Raw genomic sequence first — 20,206 nt, 5'->3', positions numbered from 1 at the left:
GTAAATCGGCAGTGTAGGCGATCAACAGCAGAGGTCCGAGGACACTGCCTTGGGATATGCCAGCTTCTATTAGGAATGTTGCAGTTATAGCGTCTAAGTATCTAATCATGAACAGCCTATTGGTTAGATATGATTTTAAGATGGAGTAGTAGGTGTGTGGTAGGATTTTCTTTAGTTTGAACAAAAGTCCTTCATGCCACACTTTGTCGAACGCCAGCTGAATGTTCAGGAATATCGCAGAGCAATATTTTTTCTTTTCTAAACCTTGACTGATTTTATCAGTTAGACGATGAATTTGCTTTATCGTAGAATGTTGCTTCCGAAAACCGAATTGATGATCTGGCATTGCTTTCAAATCCTCTAAGAGTGGAAGGAGTCGTTTCGTTAGTATCTTCTCAAATAGTTTGGACAAAGTGCGTAGAAGACTAATTGGGCGATAAGAGCTGGTTTCGTGTATTGGTTTTCCAGCTTTAGAAATTAGAGTAATTAATGATATTTTCCCGGACTTAGGATAGTATTCAAGGCGAAGAATTGCATTAAAAATAGAAGTAATGAAAGGCAATCCCTTTTATGGGAAGCTCCTTGATAGCTTTGTTACTTACCTGATCATGTCCCGATGCTTTCCTGGGATTTAGACGACGGATTAACTCTGTAACTTCCAGAAATGAGAAAGGTTTAATAGGAGGAGACATCTGGAAGTGAGAGTACAAGTATTCCATTATTTCGGCGGCAATAGTGGAGGAATACGGTTTGAAGACATTAGTTAGGTGAATTGCAAACAAGTTGGCCTTTTGTATAGGGCTACGCGCCCATCCACCTTGCGGACAGCGAATTGGAGGGATTATTTGCGGAGGACGACTGAGTTTTCTAAATGCCTTCCATAGTGAGTAATTGGTGTAAACTGTGGGAGACAGATTAGCAAGATATTTTCAAAAACAGTCATTTTTGTAATTTTTAAAGATTTTGGTTAGTTTTCTTGTTGCGTTATTTAGCATACGCTTGTCTTCAGGTGTTCTAGGACTTTGCCATACTCTTCTAAGTCTGCATTTTTCTGCGATTTTTATTATTATGTAATGGGGGTATTCCTGTTTATTGACAAAACACTTAGTGGGGGTGGAAGAACGGATCGCGATTATTATGCTGGGGTTTAAATATTCCGTGGCTGCTTCTATATCTTCGTTTGTCTTTAAGGATATTGAGGCTGATGAATGATCGAATACTTCCCTAAAGAGCTGCCAGTTTGTGAGTTGGTTATGAATAAAGCCATTAAGTTGATTTTCGATAATTGTTGAGTTAATTGTTGCTATGACGGCTGAATGATCTGAAGAGAGTTCCACAGAGGAGTTGATTTGGATATATCTTGGCAAGATGTTTTTAGTTGTAAAGGAGTCTAATAAGTCAGGTAGTTTGTTAGTGTCAGTGGGCCAGTAAGTGGGTTCGTTCGTACTGAGGTAGTTAAGTCTGTTGGCGTTTATGCATTTCAAAAGATTTTTGCCTCTTACTGTGATAAGTCTGGTGCCCCATTGCGTATGTTTAGCGTTATAGTCTCCTCCAGCTATGAATCTATTGCCCAGGTCTTCGAGGAATTTATCAAAGTCTTCTTTGGAAATAGAATGTCTAGGAGGACAATATACTGCTGATGTGGTGATTGGACCATGTCAATCTTCTATTGCTACGTTTGTAGCTTGGAGGTAGTCCTTCTGGAATGATGGAAGCTTATAGTGCTTTATGCTCGTCTTGATGATAATTCCGGTGCCGCCGTGGGCCTTCCCACTGGTATGTTGGGTATAGTAAAAGTTATAATCATTTATTTTCAGGTAATTTTTATCGGTGAAGTGAGTTTCAGATATAAACATTACATCAATTTCTTGTTGTTTTAGGAAGAGTACTAGTTCGTATTTATGCTGAGCTAGACCGTAAGCATTCCAAAGAGCTACGCAATGATTGTAAGCAATGATAGCAAGTTATTAATTTGCTCTGTTTGTTTCACGATTAATTTTTCAAGCCGTGTTTTGTGAACTGGGAGCACTAATTTGTGGTTGATCACTATAGATTTTCCGTCTGCTTTGATTTCCTTGAACTACCTGTGCATAAGAGACTGAAGGAGTAGTGAATTTTTGTGGATTAAGTGTTTGGTTGGTTAGATCCTTAACTCTGGCTTTGGGGTACTTGTTTTTATACAAAGTCTTGTAGGCTGTGCAACCTTTATAGTTCGCAGGATGCTCTCCTTCACGGAGGATGCACTTCGCAGGAGTTTCTGAAGATTTAGTGCACTGATCTGTAGAATGAATACCTGCACGTTTAACACAGCGGTGATTGTAGTTGCAATATTTCTGCGTGTGGCCGTACCTTTGGCACCTTTTACATTGAACTATCTCTCTTTTTATAAAAGGAGGTCCAATTTTTACTACAGAATTCATTAAACGATTGATATTTTAGACTTCTTTGTTATTTGGCTTTTGTTTTAAGTCAATAAAGAATAAGGATAGCGGGTTTTTTGTGATTTTATGCCTTATATTGCTAATGTTGGTTACTTCATGGCTATGATTTAAGAGTTCAAGTTTTAGTTCATCTAAAGTTTGCGTTCAGGGTTTTTTGTAACTTTGTTAGTTTTCCATAGGAGTCTGGGTTGGCCAGCAGGATTGTAACCTGATTATTCTCAATATGTATAATTACTTAATTTAATATGCAATCCTCTTTGCTAATATCTTTCTCGATGGACTTTATCATTGTTTGAATGTCGATAACATCCTTAATGAAAATCGGTGGGGGAGGAGGATTTTTGTGTATGTGTTGATTTGTTGATGTTTCAACTACGTCCACAGAATCGTCTGTAGATTCGAATATTGCAAATGTGTTGTAAGTGATAACGTGGCTTGTTGACGGTTCGTTCTGTCTAGTGTTTACATTTTTTTTTATTGAATCAAGCTTACGTTTTTTGATGTTGTTTGTGTGGTTTGAAAGATGGGATATATTATCCTTTTGCCACGGAGGAGGTAGAACCGTGCGGTTGTAGTTTTGTTCATGAGAGCCTAATTCTACCAAATGTCCAAACTGGACAAATTGTGAATGTTAAGAATTAAATGAAAAAAAAAAAGATAACAGCCTGATCTAATTACTTGGGCCATCTTCGAGCTAGTTAATTCTATCGGGCTAGTTAATAGTATAATTAATAATATTATAATTAAAAAAATAATAAATATTAATAAGATACAATAATTAGGTTTTAAATATAATTTGTTAATAATACTTATTTTATTATTTGTAGAATAATTAAAATTTAAATTTTTAAGAATTATTTTAGTTTGATTTATTGAAATAAGTATAGTTATTAATATAAGAATATTTAATAATAATAAGATAATAATTTTTATACATAAAGTAGTTTAAATTAAAATAATAATTTTGGGATAACTAATTTGGGATAACTATAATAATAAATTGAAATAACTAGTCGAGTGGCTATGATTTGGATTAGAGATTAGAAGTGTTGGATTTTTCACGAGTAAGTTTGGAAAACACTTGGTCTATTTCTGTTTCAACTCACTTTCGACGAAGGGTCGTCACTTATTGTATTGTGAACTTCACTGAGAACTAGACACATGTCTGCACACTCGGCAGTTGAAAGGAAACTGACGTAACTTTTAATGTTGCAACTTTTTACGTACTTGAATAAATCTCGTATAAAAGGAAGGAACAAGTTTTTTTACAAGTTTCTTACATTTTTTATACGCCATTATTTATTATATTATTATTCATTTATTATTATTACATTTCATATACCCATTTTTTGCTAATTAAAACAATTCCATTCTCGAAAAATGTCAAGATTATTTTAATTCATTTTGCGTAAGCGAATATTTTCAGTTATGTTGCAAATATTATAAAAACATTAATTTAATCCCTTCAGACCCGACCTTTTTCGGAGGATTTTGTAAGAAAGGCATAATATATTCTACTTTGAGATCAGTTTTACCAAAAATAAAAAAAGTACATTTATCATTTGGGTAATTAATAACTTATTGAAGTAGTATAATGATACTGGATGTAAAGAGATTAGTTTGCAAGTAATGTACAAAATCTATAGATTTAAAAATATTGTAATTAAATGCAAATGAGATAACAACTATGTATATAAATTTAATTATCCTTTTCATACTTCGTATAAATTTTCTCTTAAATTCTAGGATTAATGAAAGCAAGACAAGACTTAAGAGTATTGAAGAATTTTGTAACATTAACTTAAACGAATATGAAACGTATAATTAAATTTAAATATAAAGATCGCATTTTGTCTGTCTTCTAATACAATTTTACCTTTCTAATTAATTTTCTCTCTTTGAATTTTTAAAATTTTGTCTTTAGTATAGTTTTCAAATGATATACTCAAGTACATATACTATACATATAATAATACTCGATAATATTTCTCTAATTCTCTCTTGAATTAGCTACTTTTCTATACTTGGAATGCGTGCTATAGAGCTGCACATAATGCATCTTCAATTCTTCGAACAGCATAAGCAATGCCCCTAAATAATTAAGAAATTCGGAATTAAACTGACGCAGAAAATTTTGAAAGAAATTAAGATATACATACTTTTGAATATTACGAAAATTCTTCTGAATTACAATATTAGATATATAATATTCACAATATTATAACAAATATTTAACAATTTTTTAACCTTTCTACCGCGAATTAGATTATTTAACTTGTTCCCCTTGAACCTTTCAGCTTTTACCGAGAAAAATCCTCATTGTCATAATACTTTAACTACGCATATTGCGCAATATAGAGGATATTTAAAATAAATGTTACTATATAACAATTGAAAACCGAAGTATAAACAAATGATACGCTATTTAAAAAATAATGAAAACGCTTTACCGAATCCTCCTTTAAATTTGTTCTACCTTAAATTTTTATTAGAACATGAAGTCATGTTTCAATTAAGTAATAGTACAACCTTCCATAACAATTATCCGCTCTATCATTCCTCCATATATCGTGTATATACAGGGTGGTTGGTAACTGGTGGTACAAGCGTAAAGGGGGTGATTCTACGCGAAAAAAGAAGTCGAAAATGTAGAATAAACATTTTTCGTTTGAGGCTTTGTTTTCGAGAAAATCGACTTTGAATTTTCGCTCGGTACGCGTGCGGTACGTTATAACGGATCTCACTGTAGGTCATTGTCTCGATGGAAAAATAAAAAAATTCGACTTCCATTTTCGCGTAGAATCACCCCCTTTCCACTTGTACCACCAGTTACCAACCACCCTGTATAAATGTTTTGATCATAATGCAATTGATAAACCAAGGAAAGTAATTAAGGAGCTCGGGGGAAAGTAGTACAAGTGACAAAATCTTTAATCTGAAGGAACTGTGTATAAAATGCGTTCTAATGCAAAAATTAACTAAATTCTATAATTATACCTGTCTAAAAAATCTATGCTTCTAAATATTATACAATACTGTAAAATGCGAAACCATAAGACTATGTAAGTGATTGTGAGAATTCATAATAAAATTTTCTAGATATGTATGTATTTTTGAAAAAAATACATTTATACTATTTAACAATGTGGACTTCGATAAAAAAAAATTTATAATAACCAGTTTCCATCTTTTAAAGAAAGAGGATAAAGCGATTAAAATATTATCGTAAATATAAACTGTTCCATAAAGCTTTGATCAATTCACGAATGGACTCGCTTTTTTAATCTGTAATTAATCTTATACGGATAATACGCGATAAATCGTTTCTGCCGTAACACGTTCCGCTCACATGGGGTTGTTTTATTATCTTGTCCCCGTGGTGTTTTGCATTTCCATAAAACGTATCCCATTTTGCCCGCTATAGCCTGTGAAAATGTGAAAAAACACTCGTTCGATAAATGTATCATCGAATATCCAATTAAGACAAAATTCATTACTGAGATAGTGGAATTCTCAACCATTCCTGTTGATCCGTAATATTTTTCTGTTTCAGTTGTGTGCGGCGTCGGGGTGGATGTGGCGTACCGTCAGCACGTCATGGGGTTTTACGTTACGTGAGGATAATTCAACATGCGTATACCGTAATTCAACTCAATTATCAGATTTCGAGGTCCAAGTATCGAGAAAGAGAGAAAAAGAGGCAGAAAGATTTCTTATTCGATTTGTTTCATTATTTACAACATCCTTTATTATGGTGACAAATTTACGATTAATATAATTTCTTTTCATAATCGAAAAATATGAAATTTAATGGAAAAAATCTATTAACCTTTGCCTTACGAAGTTCCAATAGTGCAAGCCATAAGCAACAACATAGTTGTTTACACGTCGAGTCATTTCACGGTTTGACTAAGCGCTCGAAGTTGTGCAAATCGCACATATCTTTTGATATACAGGGTGGTTGGTAACTGGTGGTACAAGCGGAAAGGGGGTGATTCTAAATAAAAATTTTTTTTTTAAATATTCCCATCGAGACAACGATCTACAGTGAGATCCGTTATAACGAGACGTGATAAAGTGCACGCGTACCGAGCGAAAATTCAAAGTCGATTTTCTCGAAAACAAAGCCTCGAACGAAAAATTTTTATTCTATATTTTCGACTTCTTTTTTCGCGTAGAATCACCCCCTTTCCGCTTGTACCACCAGTTACCAACCACCCTGTATAAATGCATGTGTAAGGTACAACTAATTTTATTTTGCAAGATGTTTGATAGATAGTTACTAGCAATTGATCATTGAACAAGAAAGATTTATTATCTTGAAGTAAATAATAAATCAATAACATCGACGTATCACATCTCTCACACGATACTGTAGGTTAAGGGGTTAAGTGTTTCAACAATGTTTGAATAAATTTGTATAAAAGTGAAAAGTTAATATTTATTTCAGTAAAATAATTTACACAATTAATTTCTCATTTGTTTATTATATTTATGATACGATAGAATAAGGCAGTAGCAAAGATAAAAATGATTGATGAAATGATAATGATTTTTATTAGAAAATGATTCTAAAATTATGTTTTGTGATACTGTTTTGAATAAAACTACATTTTCTACTTATAATACAAGTTTTAGTGATATTGTATTCAGTATTATAAGTTTTATTTTGAATACAAATTAATTTTAATAGAAATATTTAAATACAGATTACAGCAGTTGTATTTTAATGTTTGCATTTTAACGTTGCAATTTTGTATTTGATCGTTTGAATTTTGAGTAACGACTAACGATACAATGTTAGTAATAATTTAGATAGAATTTTAACTGGAAATAATAATGGCTTTATTATCAAAGAAGTTGCTCTTATTATTTGTTTTCAAATTTAGAGCCAGAAGGGTCATTATGCATATTAAGTACAAATTACATAGATGAACAGTTTTTATATGAATTGGAATTTGAGAAAAATTTGGATATTAATTTTCTGGAAGAAGTGTCTCGAAAGAAAGCTGAGAAAAGATAAAAAATAATAAATGTCTAAAAAAAGAAAGTAACAGAAAACCAGTCTTCTTTAGTCTTTTGTCTTCATCATTTTTACTTTCATTATTTTTAAAAGAAATCCTTATTTACTATTTATGAATTATTCCATATCCAGTTATACATATATTACAACTTATGTTGAGAATTTAAATTAAAACTCACAATGATGATACAGATTTTTAATTTATTTGAGGTGAATAACGTGTAGGGTTGTTTGATAAAGAAACTAGTGGATGAATTTGTAATAACAAGATATATTGAAAGAAGTATGTATATGTATAGAGATAATGTATGCCGACTTTGATCTTCGCTCACTCAATGCTACAATACCAAAGGAATATAGTAGGAAGCACATTACCACAAAAAATTAACCTTCTTGTGTAGCTCCAGCTGAACATTACAAGAAACAGCAATAACAATCTAGAAGTTGTAACCCAAAACAACGTTAGTATTCAACGATTCATTCGATTTAAATTTTCTATGTATTTTATATTTATAGTATTTTACATTTGAGAAACTTTAATACCTTTATTTAACTTCATATCAATGCGTTTGATCGACAACTTATTTTCGAAATTAATATAATTATCTCATATCCAATAGAATGCGTTTTCATTTTGCCTGATTGTTTCCTCCGTAATACGATAGATTGATAGAGAAATTGGTACACAGATAGAACAACACTCGAGTAACGACTTCGAGTATCAGTTTTCCACTATCTTCTTAGACCATTGCCCGTATCGACCCTATAAAGTCATAGAATTAATTCAAAAGTAATCTGTACGCGGTCGAACTCGAACGAAATGTATTGAGACGAGTTAGCTCTAGCCAGAGCTAATTGCACGTACCAAGACAGACTATTCGGGAAGTTTTAACCCTTTCGCTGCTACGGGCGACTACAGTCGCTTTCCGCAAAATGTCAGTAACATACTACGGGCGACTATAGTCGCTCTGCTTAAGATGCCACTGACGTATTACGGGCGACTATAGTCGCTTTGCGTAAGATGCCGCCTATTGTACATACGAGTATTGTACATCCTCAAGTCTTTTATTAACAATAAAATGGTGTAACAAGAGGGTAGTGTATATGTTGTCCACTTTCCACAATGAAGAATTGGTTGACACGAAACGTCATCATCGCACACAAAAAATTATTAAAAAACCGAAGTGTGTTGTCGATTATAATCGATTGATGGGAACTGTGGAGCGAATCGCGATGCCAGTGCCAGATTTGCGATGTTGGCCTATGTGTAACACCATATTTCGAAAGATACCACACGCAATACTATTATTAAAAGCTATTAGTATCATACAATTATATTATATTATATCATATTGTCATATTCTGTAATGTTATTTGTTTCCAAATTGTGATTAACCCTTTCGTTTCGGGTGCCGCTTATAGGCGGCGCCAGCTAGATGACCTGTGGGTAACGGCTGCCGCTTATAGGCGGCAACCACGCGACGATCGGCACCCCATATATCAGGTATACACCAATGCCATCTGTAGTCAATAATATATTTTTTCGTTACCGGCAGAGCATTTTCTGTTGATTTTATTGATATATTGGATTAATCGCTTCTTAAAAGTTACTTATTGTTGAAACAACATCAAAACATTTCACGCAATATATTTCATATATCCAAACGATCGTATAGTGTTTCATGCTAAAAAATCTATTAAATCCATTGACAGCGAAGCAAAGATTGTTTTATTATTGTTTTATTCAGCACAGTTGTTATTTAAGACTTAGGAAAACATTTATACAGCAATTACGCCACTGTGTGCATTTGTGGCGCGCGCCTCCGTATAGGGAGAGCACTTAGGCGGACTGGACTGTCGAAGTGAAAGGGTTAAAAGTGAGTGTGTTAAAAAGCTATAAATACTCTGTTTTGAGGAAAGCTTTTTTCTTCGAAAAACACCATCAGAGCAGCTCGGTTTGCAGTAACGCGGCTGCTGAGATTTTTCTCGCGCACTGTGCACTGCTTTGGCGCGGCGGTTCGTTCAGCGGGAATGCCGCTGCGGAGATGCCGCCCGTAGTGAAAGGAATATTAGTGAAATTACAGGTTATAAAATCTGGCTTGTAGAATTTTGTTGCGAAATGTTTTTACAATTTTACAGACTTCAAGTTAAATCACTAATATTACTACACTTTACAAACGTTTATAGCAAAACGATAAGGGGAGTATTGAAGATTTTAAGATCACTTTTATAGCAATTCCAACAGTCAAAGAGGAAATCGCTAGATATGCAAAAAAGTATAAAGAAAGACTTGTAACACACCCAAACCAGCTGGTTGCTGAAACGAATAAAACCATAATAGAAAGAAGACTGAAGAAGAAGCATCCCGCAGACCTCACAATAGAAATAAAATAAACAACTTGGAAGATGGAACCCCGCTGGGGGTAACCATCCACATGTTATATTATTATACCACTAAGCTATAATATTTTACCAAATGTCCCACTGGACAAATTGTAAAGTTTAAATAAATAAATAAAAAAAAAAACTCTTGTAGCAGCGCTTGAGTCAACGGAAGATTCGAATCAGGAGTGACTTACATTGTTGCGTCAACGTTGTTTTGGTTTGCTAGGTTCAAAAGTAAACGAACTCGGGACAAAATATTATCGCCATTAAATAATTTGTAATCGTCAACCGGAGTTACATTCGAACATTTTATAATACCCACCGGTCGATACAAACAGATGAACGTGCTCTCTAGGAAAATCAGCATAGCGATTCAGTATAGCGAGTCAGTATAGCGAGTCAGTATAGCGAGTCAGTATAGCGAGTCAGTATAGCGAGTTAGTATAGCGAGTTAGTATAGCGAGTCATGCAGTCGAATAGCGAGCGAGAGTTGAACAGTAGCATTGAGCAAGCGACGATAACGACCGGCAAACATTATCTCTATACTTGTATTAAAAGTGATTTTAATATGCGTTGACTATTACATTCTTATCACTCGTCGCTTTAATAAACAAACACGTATAATAATCCACCTCGCTTTTATACTGACCTATACATTTTGTATACGCCCATTGATCCATCCTTTTATTTTTTATAAAAACAATATTAAAACATATAAGTCGAAGACTAACTAATTTAGAAAATATTTTTGCTTCATATCAATAATAAAATATTTTTGAATATTTTAAGTACAGCTTTTTACAATTACAAAATCCATCTATAATAGCTTATGGTATTACCAACTCAGTTGAAACCGTAGGTTGAATTTTATAATCGTTAGAAATGATCGGTTTATTTCGAAAATTTTTGCAATGTTTGATTAAAATGTTTTCAGTTATCCATTGTAGAGGATAATATCGCGAATTTCGTGTAGCTGACTTACCAGAGAAACTAAAAACCCACAAAATTACTTTGTCACAAAATTATTTATATTTACATATCAATACAATTATTATTAACGTATTTCTAAAAAAAATTACAAAACTTAAAGCACTTTACTCACGAAAATTTTGGCATAGAACTACATCAGAAATTGCAAACCTCTAATTTTTTCAGCTCCGATAAGATACCAGAACATTATTGATGTCTACGTAGGGCTTACAAGATATCAATATAATGTTATGCCTATTATTTGTATAATATCATTTACATAAAATAGGTATATGTAATATTTGTAATATTGCACTTTATATTTTTATTTTATTTCATAATCAAAATCAAAAAAATTCGTAAAATTAATGTTTTTACGTATGCAGACTTTTCTAACTGATTGCGTATACATATGTGATTAATTAACAATATAACATATAATAATACTAGCACTGAAATCTTGTAACCTGTAACTTATAAAATGCCGAGAATATTAATTCGATTGAGCAAGAGAATGCTAATAATTCTTCAATTCTATAATTTCATTTTCGGCAAATTTACGATGCTTACGATCAAAGAAAGTAAAAAAAGTAAGAGAAAGAGGAACTCGATAGATACTCCAACTTTATAAAGTTCGAGATTCTTTCGTTAAACGCTAAACCTTGACACTAGAAAGAATTAAGACCAAAAAGGCAATCTAGCCAGAATATTTTTAATTTTTTTTGGAACGCAGCCGGCCACTCGTGAATCGAATCCACAAAAAATCTAATTTCGATGCTGGGATTAAATTAGCGACAAGCGGAAGCTTTCGCCAACGGAAACCGCTCGAATGAGGTTATCGGCGACGATTACCGAAATTTCCCGATATCCCGTACAGACTGGCGTTTTTCCGCTCGCGTCACCGTGACATCGATCGTAAAGAGCATCTTCCATAGTCGTGGGTCAGCATGCGGAAAAACACGCACGCAGATCACTGAAGCGCGCCGCGAAGCTTATTTTCAAGAGAGAAATGGCCTGTGTCTGTAGTTTACCGTTCTACCGGCATTATTTTTACGGCGAAACGTATCGTACACGTGCAACAGAGAATATCATGCGAGGGAAGAAATTGAGAAAAATGTTTTACATTTTCAACGTTATTGCATTACTTTCGGACCAGGAAATCGGTGCTCCTCGTGTAACGTAGTCGAATACCTCTATAGGAATTTGGAACTCGATGCTTCCTTTCTGACGATCACAGCTTTCGTTCGACGATCATACTTTGCCGTGTAATATCAAATAGGATCTTTCGTGGATCTTCCTTTTGATTTAGAGTTTAGTTTTAGTTACAGAATATTTTATTTGCCAAAATTAGATGCAAACTACATAGCAAGACTACAGGAGAGAAACGCAACAAATGTGGGTGTTTCACATTTTTTATTTTTTCTCAGGGCAGTAGTTTTAGAGTCCAGTACGTTTTCAATTAATTTTATGTTATCAAAATTGTAATTTTATTAGATTTCGGAGGAAAACATGTATTTTCCCAACCTATTTATAATTTTAAGAATTTTATTCGTCGTAATATTAAAATATTGAAAATTATACTATATTGAAGATGTTAAAATATTGTTTTAACAATTATGTCTTTGGCATACACCGAGTAGGTTTTTCTCATTTTTAACTATTTTGTATTTAATTCATTCTTAATCATAAAATGACATTAAAATAAAGAAACTAGAAAAACTGTATTTATCATGTATTTTTATATTATAAATTTTGTATATTAAAGTTTATTGTCGAAATATTAATACGTACTTTTTTCAATTATTATTAACAGTTAATGTCATATCAATCAATTTGTAAGAAATGCTTTATATTACAAATATTTTTGTTTCCTTTATGAATTTTAACAAATCTTGTATTCCTTTAAGTTGTCTTTAAGAGAAAGCTTTAGTTTATATCTATGATGGAATATTTAAATTAAATTATAATTTGAACAGCTTCAGATTAATAATAAATTTTATTTTTCTAATAATTTCTTTAGAATTTTAGGATGACTAGTTCTAATGTGCGAAACACGTGGATACTTTATCCTGCCTTGATAATACAGTGATCAACTTACAATTTCTGGAAAAATATTTTGTAATTGTGTCAGTATAAAAACAACAAGAAACTAAAATATTCCATCATCTTAATTCTAGATATATCAAGCAAATTAAATGTGCAACTCATCTTGTTTTGAATAGACACATGATCTGTGTGCGATATAATGCTTATCGAAAAGTTAGAAAGAGTAAACAAGATTGACGCGAATGAACTCTTCTTGATAAAGATAATGTTGTTATTTCTATACTCAGAGGTAGGATCACAATAGTTAATATTTTATTGAATGGATAAATCTATTACACCGTTGTGAGCCAAAAAAACCTTTATTGCACGCGCTTACAAAAACTAGGGATAAAAACAAAAAAGCATCTTAAGCCTATCGATTAAATCTATCGATTGTAACTAGGATTATCTTCTAGTTACTATTTCTTATAACTAACGCATCTGCATATAGATGGCGAGCACGAACTCATGTTGTCATTTTCAACAGATAATCTGTTAACCTCAGACACTTTTATTTATTTCATAAAATAAATCTCCAGAAATTACAGTTTCTACATTGCGAAAGTAAGTAAATTTAATCTTATTCGGAATGAAACTTTCGCGAAGGAGATAAAAACGTATCGCTGTAAAAGTGACATAGCTCGAACGAAGTTATTTGAAAATTCCTTAAGAGTTTTTAGAATTCGCTACAAGAAAAATTCTTTAGAGTTCTGTAAGGTTATAAACGGAAAATAGGAATTTTGAAAATAGATTCTAGTAAAATAAAATTTGTTTTATGAGCATTATTTTATTATTTTATTCTTTTTATCGATACATTCAATAAGCAAAACAATATGTCGTTACGTCAAAAACAATCCTCAACATCTTTACGCATGTATTGTTTAATTCTGTCACTTTCTTTTTATTACTGATTTACTACTAATTCTGTATGCTTTGATACAATTCACATACTGTTACTACAAATCAACCAGTGTCTACATACAGCACCATTGTTTCAAAAAATCTAATAAACATGACAGGAAGCTACTACTGTAAAAATATAAGTTTTATCACTTGATAACTTCAATAAAAAAACTGGCATTTTAAAACTTTCTTAACTTTCTAAAAATAGATTTTCCATTCAGAAAAATCTGGGAAAATTCTCAGATGTGTAATATTGATTATAGTATTTCAGATGTTTTGCATAATTCTTTATAGGATATAACAACAGAAATCAAGCATTAACTGTAAATTATGTTTAGACCAACAACTACCCTGATCATAGGGGGCCAAAACCTTGACAAAATGGTTTCTCTAGGAAACTCTTTCGATTGATGTATCACATGTTTAATTTGATTTAGAGGCGCTTTTATCATGTTTATTCGGCGATAGCCTTTAAAGATATTCGAACATGATTTTATATTTTTAGTATTTCTTTGAAATCGCCATTAATGTGATATAAGCTTTTTCCACGAATATGATGTAATTAGTCGAAATTTGTATGTTGCAAATGTTGGATATTTATTGGAGCAAGAGAGTGAAATTTGTATGATCAATTCGTAGTTTTGTTAGTGATACTTAACGTTTTCTATACATCAAGCGATAAAGCTAGACCAACAGGACTATTTCTAATTGTTAATACCATAATTCACCTTATCATGTTGGTACAATTCATACATTGTTACTACAAACACACTGAAGTGTTCAGATACTTACGAAGTATGAATACTCTCACATTTAACTTAACTATTTGCTGTCATCTTACTTAACGAACAAATCAAAAACTCAAAGAAGCTATCAATGAGTATGCGGTAAACAATCAATGTCGGAAAGTACATCGAGGTAATCGAATCCAACGAGTAAAACGAATGAAACGAACAAAGTTCGTTATTCTTTATTGAACGAATCGCATTAACTTATTGCTAAATATGCCTATAGCGGGATTTAGCGTGGGGAAAAGTCAATACAGAATCACAATTCTAAGTGTACTTATCGTAGTGCGTTTGACAAATTGCAAATTCGCAGATATGCCTCGTCGTTGCAGATTGCATTCCGTTAGTCTCTATGGAAATGCGTGTTTTCCATGCATATTGAGCACTGAAATATGATCGAATGGGTATGTTGCAAATTAAGAGCTGCACGCACGTTGAGTAAGAATTGAAAGAAAATTTGATTTTACGACCATCGTCGTCGTATTATGATTTCCTGAATTCTCGCTAGATTTCTCTTTCTCTTTTCTTTTTCCCCCCTTTCCTATGCATTTTTTTTTTTTTATTTTTTACTTCAAATTTGTTTGATTAAATTGCATATTTAAATTGTATATTTTTAGAATAATGTATGAACATATCGTTTTGATATAATCAATATAAGATTATACAGTTTATTGGATCCACTGACGAGTTTCTAACGAACCCTTTAAAAGTGAACACTTCAAATACTATAGTTCATACATAAAAATTGTAGATATGGAAAAAATGTATGCGCATTAATATTTTACTTGATCTTCTTAACGCATTTCATTAGATCCACGTAACTGTATTATTTTCCTTTCTTATTACCAAATCTGAAAGTAATTGATCTATTTATAATAATTTTTATATTCTAGTTTTTAAATCAAATGGCATTTCAAGATACGTACAAAATATTTGCATAAATCATGCTTTTAAGCATTAATTTATATACTGGAATACTTGGAATTTTTAGAATATTTGGAATGTTCAGAATTTATTTCAATAAGTATATTTAGCCTTTTCTATTTACATCCCCACATTATATTCTTGATCATTTCCAGAATGATTTTTGTATTTGCAGAAATAATGCGTTTAAGAGTTAAGCTAGATATGGAAATTTTACCATAATATGAAAATTTAGCCTTCTTTATTTTCTTACAGTATATTCGTTGGTTTTTCTGAATAAAGACTGCGTGCTGGTGTAAGGTAAACTGGAAATATCAATTATAACGTAAAAGTATTTGAACAAATTAAAATAAACTTCCGCTTTCCATACCAACGCTTTTTATCAGGCTATTTTTTTTTAACTCGAACACCCGTCCTCGAATTAAACTCAAGTTTTAAATAAAGTTTGCTTCATTCAGTTCTTCTAATTAAATATTCTCAGAAAACACCTTTTGACAAACTAAATTATTTAAATGTCTACATTTACTATATTCTTACATACAAACGGAAAGGAAAATAAACGTAAGCTACTTCAAATTAAAACAAATAAATATTTTCTCTTAATTCTAGAAAACGTTTTCGCCATAATACAAGCTCAATTTTTTTCTTGTTGTATCTTTTATAAAATATTCTTTGCTATCAATGTACTTCTTTCGTTTAAAATTTTTGTAAAATTTTACCATACGAATTAAACTTTGATTTTCTTCTATCTATAGTCGACGTTCATACCGAAGAAATTAAATTTGTGTTTCTAACATATTTTTAACATGTTTCTAATAAATATAAGTCGATCAATTAATTATACCCTTAATTATACACTTAATTTTATGCGACATTTGCCCGTATTAAAATTTTAAGTAACATTTGTAACAATTTATTATGGTTTACATGTAACATATGAAAATTCTATTTATAATAAAATTTAATATGTATATCAACTTCTTCCTATTAACTTTTAATTAACTAAGTTTTGGTTTCCATAGCTGAATAATACTGAACGATAATTATGTATTTTAGAAACATAATAATAATATCATAATAATATATGTACAGCAATTGGTAAACAAATAATCACATATTTATATGATACTTGTATTCATTCGTATTTACACATGCAATGAAGGGCAAACTTATGACAACTTTGGAATAATAACTTTCAGATCAAGCCTCTGGTATTTTTGATGTTGGTTGATAAATAATTTTGTACACAAACGTCGATATTTTTGACACAAAGTGTAGTCTTTGAGATTATTTGGTATTTTGTTTACTGTGTTCTATTAAGTTACTGTGTATTAATCTAACACTGATTAAATCAATGTAACTTCGAAAATTCTTTAAAATGTAGTAATAAAATTCAAATTCAAATTTCTTTCAAAAACCAGTGTGGTGTTTGGTGGAGAATTAAACTTGAGCGAAGGCTCGTACAGGCAGGACCAATAGTCGAGTGACTACTCGGCACTCGACTATTAATGGTTTAATGCGTAGAAAATGTCTGAATAGTATAGTTAAGCTTTAAAATTCTCGAGAGATGAGCAAATAATGTTATCGTGCGATACCAGTTAGTGCCCAGAAATGTGGATTTTTCTTACATCTTATACCGAGACACGTATCTATCCTGAGATGTTCCTTATTTTATTATGTATTGTAAAATATATAGCTGTATATACATAATTATACAAGAAAATTTCCAGCGCTCGTGTAATAGTATTAATTTTCATGAGAATATATTGAATCGCGTTTCATCCTATATGGGTACACAATTTTAATAATTCCCTTCGAGGTCGCAACTGATCGCAGTTAAAATTGGCATTTTTTAAAACTATAATATTTAGTGATTATAGATTATGCTCATTTTTCGAGCAATTTCTGACATTTTTGGAAATGAATCAAAAACCAAATTTTTGGTAATTATTTAGAAAGCTGTTACTGAATTTCAATGATTTTCAAATGTATTGTAAAATTCAACATTTTGAATAATTTTTTTTATTGGTTTTTTAAAACCAAAAACTTTTTTGGTTTTCGAAATATTTGCAAAAAGCAGTCGGCACCACATGGCGAATTCTGCTTACACATATTACGTATGTAACTGTGACACAGTTATAAGCATAGCCGGCACGTTCATCGTTTCGTTCGCCGTTTCGTTCGCCGTTTGACGATCTGTTTACATGCATTAGCTGTGAATCTTTTTATGTTTGTACCATACTTTACAAACCTCAATCATTCAAAACTGCACGTGCGGGATTACAGGCAATGTTTTCAAAAATCTGTTCTGACAACAACATGATTTTCGTAGTCGAGTAATTCAATTCTTTGATATCATAGTTGAAATGATATGAAAACTAGTCCAACCCTAAGCCAAATCATTAATGGTAACCACTTTTAATACATAGTTGTGCATGGGGTTGTAATGCCCTTAAGGATCCGTGGAATACTCCACCGAGCCTTCGTTTATACATATACAGGGTGGTTGGTAACTGGTGGTACAAGCGGAAAGGGGGTGATTCTACGCGAAAAAAGAAGTCGAAAATATATATATATTATATATATTATATATATATATATATATAATAACCTATGCGGTCCGTACGGACGGCGCGCGGCCAGCGCTGGCGATCGCTGTGGACGGAGTACTTTTTCGCTAGACTGAACTCTGTTGATTGACTATTCAAAGCGCAAATCGTAATAAGTTATAGTAATTCTTTTGCACGAGATTAAATGATTCAAGAGCGTTATTTTTTAGTATTAATTATTTATTATAAACATTGAAATTTACAATAAACTAGAATTTGGGTAATAAACTAGAAAACGATAAACTAGAAAACTAAATTTAGTAAATATAACACAAGTTAATAATTCAGTTGTGTGTGAAAAATTTCAAAACAATTATCGATACATAATCCGACATCGCATTTTCTGCATTCGTATCGCGTGTCGCTCCTTCTCTTATTTTTCACACAAACAACACATTTTCTTCTTGATAATTGCGTTGTGCCGGCACGATTAGGGCATTTTGATGGAAAATGCCTATCGATTAAACGAAATGGTAAATCCTCAGACTTTCTCTTCCCTCCTCCTACCATGCTTCTACGTTGGAAATATTTTCGTAAAATGTCTCTTATCAACGCTAAATGAAATTCACTAAATTTTTGTTTCGAAGCAGTAGATTTTTGATATAAAATATATGCATTATATATAAGCAATGCATTTATATTTATCTCACACAAACGTAATAGTATTACTTCTGCGTAGGTGTTTGGAAAAATTGACAAACGCATATATACGTCCTTAGTCCATGCCGCACACTTACAGAAAATGCGTAGACGCCTATACATGCATTTCGCCAGACGCATATATGCGACCATAGCACTCTAAGGGTTAAAGTTACCCGTCACTCAAGCTAAAAACGACGTGTCTGAACGAATCCTAACAGATAGTACAACATTCATTATTATGATCGAGAAAATTTATTATATGTAGCTTTGATCAGTAGGTATTTATATAATAATAAATTATTTTGTTATGGGTACAATTCAAAGTTGTTCCTTTTTCTTAATTTTTGTTGAAGCAATTGCTTCAAAAAGAAAACTCTACATCTTTACTTTTGTACATCCATGACCTGGAGACCGCTGTTACGAAGAGAATAGAATTTAGTGAAGCAAAAAATTTCGAAATAAGGAGAGGTCCATATTATTGTGCTCTTGAATATATTTTATATTTTGTGTTACAATATCTGTAAACAAAAGAGTTATAAGTAGATTTCTATTACTGTTTCCTGTAGCCTTCAGCTAGAGCTACAAGGCTAACTCTTTGGTAATGTCTTTTGCTCTAAATATATTATTATTTAATTTGTACTTTACAATTTGTCCAGCTGGACATTTGGTAATTTTTTCTAGCTTAATACTATAAATATATGAACGTGCTCTCTATCATAGCTTCTGCTATTGTATTGTAACACTATAAGTGTGAGATATTTACAGCTTTATTTATTTCAATACATTTTTCTATTACAAATTCATCCACTCGTTCTTCTATCAGTCAATGTCAACAATTTTTAAAGAATCTTATATTTTATTTGCTACTTAATGGTTTTATAAATTTTTCAAGAAATATCCACTAGTCTTGCGAAAACGTCTAATTTATCATGAATATCGTCACGTTGTTATGTTTCTTTTATCTTTGGTTGTATAACTCTATGAAACGAGTTTGAAATTTACGAGGAAAGATCGTCTAGTCTGATTAACGCAGTTGCGAGCAATAAATCGCGTTTGGGGACGTTACATTTAATGTATGATGCTGCTGTGACTGTTCGAAGGGTGACGATCTTCGACCTTATGGCAATGCGATTGTGTTCATACGTTATTCGATGTGTTAATCTCAATTTTGAAAGAAAAATATATTGAAATTCATGTAACATATTTGAAAGATTTAAAGATTAAATTAAGTACAATGTAACCATAAAATAGACTTCTAGTGCAAAGTTCGTATTGTATCAAAAGAAAACGTAGAGAGTAATAAAGCGATTTAAAGAATTTTAGGGCAAATAGAAAAGTAACAATGCAAAACTACAATTTTAGAAATATAATAAAATATAATTTTTAGAAATATGCGATTCAATCTTTTATTTACATAGACGCAACGTAATCTATATA

General features: G+C 31.8%; 1 protein-coding gene across 1 annotated transcript in view; it reads left to right on the top strand.

Moving 5' to 3' along the window:
• LOC138184168 (uncharacterized) overlaps window positions 1–20,206 on the top strand; it is a 353,608-nt gene that overhangs the window by 308,208 nt on the left and 25,194 nt on the right. The window contains exon 2 of the mRNA XM_069121905.1: window positions 5,995–6,055. Within this exon, the coding sequence (XP_068978006.1) occupies window positions 5,995–6,055 (61 nt within the window). The remainder of the gene's footprint in view (window positions 1–5,994; window positions 6,056–20,206) is intronic.

This window comes from Bombus flavifrons, chromosome 1 (genome assembly GCF_040668555.2).
Source record: "Bombus flavifrons isolate JBK064 chromosome 1, iyBomFlav1_principal, whole genome shotgun sequence".
Lineage (NCBI taxonomy): Eukaryota > Metazoa > Arthropoda > Insecta > Hymenoptera > Apidae > Bombus > Bombus flavifrons.
This window is presented reverse-complemented; position numbering and strand designations above follow the sequence as displayed.